Genomic DNA, 9,377 nt, shown 5'->3' on the forward strand with positions numbered 1-9,377 from the left:
TGTCGTATCTGAAACTTTACTGATACATTTTCTACTTCTCCTAATGTAGCAATTCAAAGCAGGAAGTGTGACATTAGTTGTTATTTGTTTACAACTCAAGCTGACGTTCATTTTAAAGCTTCTTTTATATCTGCTGTCTCTGACTATGTTACTGTACTGCCCTCAGGTGGACAAACAATAGAATAGAATAGAAAGTACTTTATTGATCCCTGGGGGGAAATTCTGCACCACAGTTCGCTCACAATAAACAAACACTTACGTATTTTTTATATGTGAACAATATAAATACAGTCTATTATACAGCATTATTCACATGTGAATAATATATATAGTCTATTATACAGCATTATTCACATGTGAATAATATAAATAGTCTATTATACTGCATTATTCACATGTGAATAATATAAATACAGTCTATTATACAGCATTATTCACATGTGAATAATATAAATAGTCTATTATACTGCATTATTCACATGTGAATAATATAAATACAGTCTATTATACAGCATTATTCACATGTGAATAATATAAATAGTCTATTATACAGCATTATTCACATGTGAATAATATAAATAGTCTATTATACAGCATTATTCACATGTGAATAATATAAATACAGTCTATTATACAGCATTATTCACATTTGAATAATATAGTCTATTATACAGCATTATTCACATGTGAATGATATAAATACAGTATTATACAGCATTATTCAAATGTGAATAATATACATACAGTCTATTATACAGCATTATTCACATGTGAATAATATAAATACAGTCTATTATACAGCATTATTCACATGTGAATAATATCAATACAGTCTATTATACAGCATTATTCACATGTGAATAATATAAATACAGTCTATTATACAGCATTATTCACATGTGAATAATATACATACAGTCTATTATACAGCATTATTCACATGCGAATAATATAAATACAGTCTATTATAGAGCATTATTCACATGTGAATAATATACAGTATTATACAGCATTATTCACATGTGAATAATATACAGTATTATACAGCATTATTCACATGTGAATAATATCAATACAGTATTATACAGCATTATTCACATGTGAATAATATACATACAGTCTATTATACAGCATTATTCACATGTGAATAATATACATACAGTATTATACAGCATTATTCACATGTGAATAATATAAATACAGTATTATACAGCATTATTCACATGCGAATAATATAAATACAGTCTATTATAAAGCATTATTCACATGTGAATAATATACAGTAAATACAGTCTATTATACATTTAAGTCCAGTCAAAAAGGAACATAAGCATTATACAGTCTGATGGCTGTCTGTATGAAGGACTTCCTGTGTCAAGTTCTACTATAGTATATTTCTATCTTATATTTTTTAGCACTCAATTGTTTTTTTGGTTGTTGTTAGTTTTTTTTTTAATCCGAAGAAGCACAGGTATGACAACGTTTGAAATTATATTAGGTATAGCCATCATCTGGTTCAACTGTCATTTCAAAGAGCAACAATGTTCAACAAGACATTTTTGGAATGTACAAAACCCAAAACCAGTCCACGTTGAGTAAATGGTAAATAAAAACAGAATACAATGATTTGCAAATCCTTTTCAACTTATATTCAATTGAATAGACTGCAAAGACAACATATTTCATGTTCACGCTGAGAAACTTTATTTTTTTGTGCAAATAATCATTAACTTAGAATTCCATGGCTGCAACACGTGCCAAAGAAGTTGGGAAAGGGCATGTTCACCACTGTGTTACATGGCCTTTCCTTTTAACAACACTCTGGGAACTGAGGAGACACATTTTTGAAGCTTCTCAGGTGGAATTCTTTCCCATTCTTGCTTGATGTACAGCTTAAGTTGTTCAACAGTCCGGGGGTCTCCCTTGTGCTATTTTAGGCTTCATAATGCGCCACACATTTTCAATGGGAGACAGGCCTGGACTACAGGCAGGCCAGTCTAGTACCCGCACTCTTTTACTATGAAGCCACGTTGATGTAACACGTGGCTTGGCATTGTCTTGCTGAAATAAGCAGGGGCGTCCATGGTAAGGTTGCTTGGATGGCAACATATGTTGCTCCAAAACCTGTATGTACCTTTCAGCATTAATGGCGCCTTCACAGATGTGTAAGTTACCCATGTCTTGGGCACTAATACACCCCCATACCATCACACATGCTGGCTTTTACACTTTGCGCCTAGAACAATCCGGATGGTTCTTTCCTCGACGTCCACAGTTTACCCACAATTAATGTGAATGTGGACTCGTCAGACCACAGAACACTTTTCCACTTTGCATCAGTCCATCTTAGATGAGCTCGGGCCCAGCGAAGCCGGCGGCATTTCTGGGTGTTGTTGATAAATGCATAGTAGAGTTTTAACTTGCACTTACAGGTGTAGCGACCAACTGTAGTTACTGACAGTGGGTTTCTGAAGTGTTCCTGAGCCCATGTGGTGATATCCTTTACACACCGATGTCACTTTTTGATGCTGTACTGCCAGAGAGATCGAAGGTCACATGCATTCAACGTTGGTTTTCAGCCTTGCTGCTTACGTGCAGTGATTTCTCCAGATTCTCTGAACCTTTTGATGATATTACGGAGCGTAGATGGTGAAATCCCTAAATTCCTTGCAATAGCTGGTTGAGAAATGTTGTTCTTAAACTGTTGGACAATTTGCTCACGCATTTGTTGACAAAGTGGAGACCCTCCACTGAGCTGCTTTTATACCCAATCATGGCACCCACCTGTTCCCAATTAGCCTGTTCACCTGTGGAATGTTCCAAATAAGTGTTTGATAAGCATTCCTCAACTTTATCAGTCGTTTTTGCCACTTGTGCCAGCTTTTTTGAAACATGTTGCAGGCATCAAATTCCAAATGAGCAAATATTTGCAAAAAATAACAACGTTTTCCAGTTTGAACGTTAAGTATCTTGTCTTTGCAGTCTATTCAATTGAATATAAGTTGAAAAGGATTTGCAAATCATTGTATTCTGTTTTTATTTACGTTTTACACAACGTGCCAACTTCACTGGTGTTGGGGTTTGTACATGCAATATCTGTTGCACAGGTTCTTCACCAGTAAAAGCCGTAAGAGCAAGTAGCAAAGAAAATGTCCACATGAAATCTTGCTTGGAATTTGCCCAAATGAGGTGAGACTATAATTTAGCTGTTTGCCTATCAGACTACAACAGTGGTTGTCAATTTTTTTCTCAAAGTATCACCTCAGAAAAAGCTTGGCTCTCCAAGTACCACCATGATGACCAACATTAAAATACAGTAGTGTAGTAGGCCCAAGTATTCATAAAAAACCAGGCAGAGGTTTTATTTAACAATAATATTCAATATTTGTTGGCTACAGTAACACTGTTTGGTGTTCCTGGGATTAAAGGCCTCACCTTTTCTCCTCCAAACATATTGCTGGGTATTGTGGCCAAACAGTCAATCAATCAATCAATGTTTATTTATATAGCCCTAAATCACAAGTGTCTCAAAGGGCTGCACAAGCCACAACGACATCCTCGGCTCAAAACCCACATAAGGGCAAGGAAAAACTCAACCCAGTGGGATGTCAATATGAATGACTATGAGAAACCTTGAATAGACCCCCCCCCCCCCCCCCCCCATAGTCCATAGTGGATCTAACATAATAGTGTGAGAGTCCAGTCCATAGTGGATCTAACATAATAGTGTGAGAGTCCAGTCCATAGTGGATCTAACATAATAGTGTGAGAGTCCAGTCCTTAGTGGATCTAACCTAATAGTGAGAGTCCAGTCCATAGTGGATCTAACATAATAGTGAGAGAGTCCAGTCCATAGTGGATCTAACATAATAGTGTGAGAGTCCAGTCCATAGTGGATCTAACATAATAGTGAGAGAGTCCAGTCCATAGTGGATCTAACATAATAGTGTGAGAGTCCGGTCCATAGTAGATCTAACATAATAGTGTGAGAGTCCGGTCCATAGTAGATCTAACATAATAGTGAGAGAGTCCAGTCCATAGTGGATCTAACATAATAGTGTGAGAGTCCGGTCCATAGTAGATCTAACATAATAGTGTGAGAGTCCAGTCCATAGTGGATCTAACATAATAGTGTGAGAGTCCAGTCCATAGTGGATCTAACATAATAGTGAGAGTCCAGTCCATAGTGGATCTAACATAATAGTGTGAGAGTCCAGTCCATAGTGGAGATAACATAATAGTGTGAGAGTCCAGTCCATAGTGGATCTAACATAATAGTGTGAGTGTCCAGTCCATAGTGGATCTAACATAATAGTGTGAGAGTCCAGTCCATAGTGGATCTAACATAATATTGTGAGAGTCCAGTCCATAGTAGATCTAACATAATAGTGAGAGTCCAGTCCATAGTGGATCTAACATAATAGTGTGAGAGTCCAGTCCATAGTGGATCTAACATAATAATGTGAGAGTCCAGTCCATAGTGGATCTAACATAGTAGTGTGAGAGTCCAGTCCATAGTGGATCTAACATAATAGTGTGAGAGTCCAGTCCATAGTGGATCTAACATAATAGTGAGAGTCCAGTCCATAGTGGATCTAACATAATAGTGTGAGAGTCCAGTCCATAGTGGATCTAACATAATAGTGAGAGTCCAGTCCATAGTGGATCTAACATAGTAGTGTGAGAGTCCAGTCCATAGTGGATCTAACATAGTAGTGTGAGAGTCCAGTCCATAGTGGATCTAACATAATAGTGAGAGTCCAGTCCATAGTGGATCTAACATAATAGTGAGAGTCCAGTCCATAGTGGATCTAACATAATAGTGAGAGTCCAGTCCATAGTGGATCTAACATAATAGTGAGAGTCCAGTCCATAGTGGATCTAACATAATAGTGAGAGTCCAGTCCATAGTGGGGCCAGCAGGATGCGACTGTACCACTTTCTCTAAAAGCCTCCAACACAACACAATGTCTGTCCCGCAGGAAAGATGAATCCAAAGAGCCCATAGTGGAAGTCAGAACCGAGGACGAGTGCACTGCCAATCACAACGCAGCAGGACCAACAGAACCAAATGAAACCACACCCCTGACAGAACCAGAGTGAGTAGAGCTTTCAGCCACACTGCCTTTTTTTTTTTGGTTTTTGTTGCTTTTAAACAATCTATCAGCAGTTGAACTTTGCACTCCACTTCCAAGAATTTGCTATGAAATTCTAAGCGAGGCACTTTTTGGACAAGTTCTGGTTATTCTTGAGTGGAGTCCACTGAGAGTGTGTTGCTTTCTGTTTTGATTCCATATTAGCAGGGAGTACTGCACTTTGTTTTTGTTCTTTTTTCTTTTTGAACTCTGCAGCCTTTTGTGTGATGACATGAAGGTTGAAGCAATACCAGTTAAAGACACAGAAAGGCCTTTGGTCCTCACCAGTGTGGTCATTGGACAACCTAAGCAAGACTTACTTGGCACGGTCACTGGTACTGTTCCACCCCCCGTCTAGGTGGTTCTGCGTATTGCCGCATAGATTTCTGCAGGACTAGTCGGTACTCTCCATGTTGGTGTGTGTATGGGATGTAACCCTCTAAATGTCCACTCACAGCATGACTTTGTTTTTCCATTTAGGCTTAATAGTCGCTTTTTTTTGTTCTTGATTTTCAGTTGCCTTGTCTATCTTTGGCCACGTCTACACTAAGTCCTTAAACCCCTTAAACCAGGGGTGTCCAAACTTTTCCCACTGAGGGCCGCACTCTGAAAAATCAAAGCAAGCGGGGGCCATTTTGATATTTTTTTATTTTAAAAACCAATACAATATATGTATAAAAAATATACATTTAGGCCTCCACTCAGACTTGATCCCGGGGACCCCAAAGGGTTTTGGTCCAAAAAATATAAAAAAAAATGTGTCATTATTCAGTATTATTATTTTTATTATTATTCAAGTTTTAAACCTCTAGATCAGGGGTCACCAACCTTTTTGAAACCAAGAGCTACTTCTTGGGTAGTGATTAATGCGAAGGGCTACCAGTTTGATACACACTTCAATAAATTGCCAGAAATAGCCAATTTGCTCAATTTACCTTTAACTCTATGTTATTATTAATAATTAATGATATTTACACTTAATTGAACGGTTTAAAAGAGGAGAAAACAAGAAAAAAAAAATGACAATTACATTTTGAAACATAGTTTATCTTCAATTTCGACTCTTTAAAATTCAAAATTCAACCGAAAAAAAGAAGAGGAAAAACTAGCTAATTCGAATGTTTTTGAAAAAATTAAAAAAATAATTTATGGAACATCATTAGTAATTTTTCCTGATTAAGATTACTTTTAGAATAATTGATGACATGTTTTAAATAGGTTAAAATCCAATCTGCACTTTGTTAGAATATATAACAAATTGGACCAAGCTATATTTCTAACAAAGACAAATCATTATTTCTTCTAGATTTTCCAGAACAAAAATTTTAAAAGAAATTCAAGACTTTGAAATAAGATTTACATTTGATTCTACAGATTTTCTAGATTTGCCGGAATAATTTTTTTGAAAGTTTGAAGTTTGAAGAAATATTTCACAAATATTCTTCGTCAAAAAAACAGAAGCTAAAATGAAAAATTAAATCAAAATGTATTTATTATTCTTTACAATAAAAAAGATACATTTACTTGAACATTGATTTAAATTGTCAGGAAAGAAAGGAAGGAATCTAAAAGGTAAAAAGGTATATGTGTTTAAAAATCCTAAAATCATTTTTAAGGTTGTATTTTTTCTCTAAAATTGTCTTTCTGAAAGTTATAAGAAGCAAAGTAAAAAAAATTAATGAATTTATTTAAACAAGTGAAGACCAAGTCTTTAAAATATTTTCTTGGATTTTCTAATTCTATTTGAGTTTTGTCTCTCTTAGAATTAAAAATGTCGAACAAAGCAAGACCAGCTTGTTAGTAAATAAATAAAATTTAAAAAATAGAGGCAGCTCACTGGTAAGTGCTGCTATTTGAGCTATTTTTAGAACAGGCCAGCGGGCGACTCATCTGGTCCTTACGGGCGACCTGGTGCCCGCGGGCACCTCGTTGGTGACCCCTAATCTAACCACTAGGCCACTGAGTAGGTAGCGCGTGCTTTGTATTACCTGGCCGTCGAGGGAAGACTAACTACGGAAAACGGCGAATGCATTTGGACCGGCAAAGTAGACTGTATCAGTTATTGTCCGCCATGTATGTCGCGGACTCAACGTCTAGGTCCAGAGTCACCAAAAACAAATGGACAATGAAGGTGAAGGCAAGAGAGTGAAGAGTGTCCTGACCAAATATCTAGAACCCTAGATTGATTGTTGTCAAATGTCCTTTATCACGTTGTTTACGTGTCTAATAAAGATTTGATTAATTCAGGTGTGATTCACTACAATAGGGCCCCACAGCACACTGGATTCCGGTTAACTGAAATACCACCACACTGGATATTGTTCAGATAAGTTACATTGAAGAACTTGCACACAAAGCAACACTGGAGGTGACGATGACGTACACATATGTATTAGGTCGCGGTGCACCGACGGTACAGAGGGTAGAGGGGGTCTTAAACGCTGGCATTGTTGTGTGTGGACACGGATAAGGTGAGGTGGGATTTACCCTGGACAACCTTATCCGGCTTAGTGTAAACGGGGCCTTTGAGACTTACTAATCTTCTTGCATGCTGCTTCCCGAGCGCCCCCTTCCTGTGTCACGATCACCCTGGTGTCTAGTCTGTGTGTCTCTGTTCTCTCCCTGCTCTCTCAGGCTGGCGGCTTTCACTGCTGCTCTGGCACTGGACACGCTCTCCTCCATAGCCACCAACTCCGACACGGCCACTGCCACCAATGACCCCACCCAGGACAGCCCCTCTAGCGAGACCACCACCCTAACGTTTAGCCTGTCCACCCCGGCCAACGACCCCTCGCCCACGCCCATCTCGGCACCGGCGCCGAGCCCGGAGATGAGCGCGGCGCCACCGACTCCCCCCGTCTCCAGGTCCGCCGTCGAGGCCAAGATTGCGCCGTTAGTCGAGCAGAGACGAAGCGAGTGGCCGGGGGAGGAGGAGGAGGAGGAGAAGACCGAGCCTCCTCCGAGCACCCCAGAATGGACTAAAGCTCAAAAATCCGGCACACCTATACCGCCGAAGCGTAGGCACTCTCCTAAACTTGCCGCCCTGAAGGCTAAAGGTAGTCCTCCTGTATCGCCACTGGCTGTGACACCGTCACCTTTCACTCTAGACAAGAAACCTGCTCCTAGTCCGCCTGTTTCAGCAGAACAAAGCGCTCCTTCCCCTGATTCAAACCTGAGCGGGTGTGGCCTCGCTGCCTTTGACAAGCCAGTTCATAAAGCCGCCCCCACACCGCCTTTAGCCATCCGTAGTGCTCCTAAAGCACCGGATACTGAAACGTCCTCCCCTCTCCTCAAAAATGTCTCGTCTCCCTTGTCCCCCCTGCCTGCCAGTGACCTCCCCGCATCACCGCCAGACATGTACGACTTCCTGGCCCACGACACGGGCCTCAAAAACACGGGTTTCGACTTAGAGCTGAGTAACGGGACCGAGCGACCCTCAGAGATCCCCGCCGACCTCATTAGCTTAGAGAGCCCACCCTCTGCCCCCTTCCTGCCCAATGGCGACGGAGCGGACCTCCCCCTTTCAGGCCCAGTTCTGGATGCGTCAGAGACTTTGGCCAAGACCGGTCCTCCTGTCAACGATGAGTACGGCTCCCTCTAGAGGTTTATCTGTGTGTGTGTGCGTGTGTGTGTGTGCGTGTATGTGTGAGTGAGTAACTTGTGCGTTCATTCATTCACCACCACTTGTTGCCATTGACCACATTAGGTTAGGAAGTAACGACTTAGCGGTGTGGACTTTAGAAATTGGTGATTGGGAGAAAGAGGTTCTGTGTGACAAGGGAAGCCAAGTCAGAACAGTTTTAGTTCAACATTGTGTTGTTTAGATGCATGTGCTATGTCAACAAAGTGACAATGGCAGAACAGTACAGTAACCAGCCTATGAACACAGAGGAACACTAGTGGCGATTGATCTGCCGCCCATCAATATTAGACAATTTTCATGGAAAAGTATGTGATCGCCATGGCGGATTAATGCTAATCATAAACGCAGATCCCCTTGGGGCTGAAACTATTTATTTTTAGTCCCCTGGCTAACAAGATAATTACAGTACAGGCCAAAGGTTTGGACACGCCTTCTCATTCAATGCGTTTTCTTTATTTCCCACCAGTCAATATGTGCTTTGTGGACTTGGAGAAGACATTCGACCGTGTCCCTTGGGAAGTCCTGTGGGGAGTGCTCAGAGAGTATGGGGTATCGGACTGTCTGGTTGTGGCGGTCCGCTCCCTGTACGATCAGTGTCA

General features: G+C 40.2%; 1 protein-coding gene across 5 annotated transcripts in view; it reads left to right on the forward strand.

Moving 5' to 3' along the window:
• Positions 1-9,377, forward strand: part of ncam1b (neural cell adhesion molecule 1b) — a 286,896-nt gene that overhangs the window by 265,714 nt on the left and 11,805 nt on the right. For 3 of the 5 annotated variants that reach the window (XM_062059916.1, XM_062059911.1, XM_062059912.1), the window contains 2 exons: positions 4,983-5,099; positions 7,770-8,720. In XM_062059916.1, coding sequence (XP_061915900.1) covers positions 4,983-5,099; positions 7,770-8,720 — 1,068 coding nt within the window. Of the gene's footprint in view, positions 1-4,982; positions 5,100-7,769; positions 8,739-9,377 lie in introns of all 5 variants that reach the window. The other 2 variants (XM_062059913.1, XM_062059914.1) reach the window with 2 other exon arrangements.

The sequence above is a fragment of the Entelurus aequoreus genome, linkage group LG10, assembly GCF_033978785.1.
Source record: "Entelurus aequoreus isolate RoL-2023_Sb linkage group LG10, RoL_Eaeq_v1.1, whole genome shotgun sequence".
Classification (NCBI taxonomy): Eukaryota; Metazoa; Chordata; class Actinopteri; order Syngnathiformes; family Syngnathidae; genus Entelurus; species Entelurus aequoreus.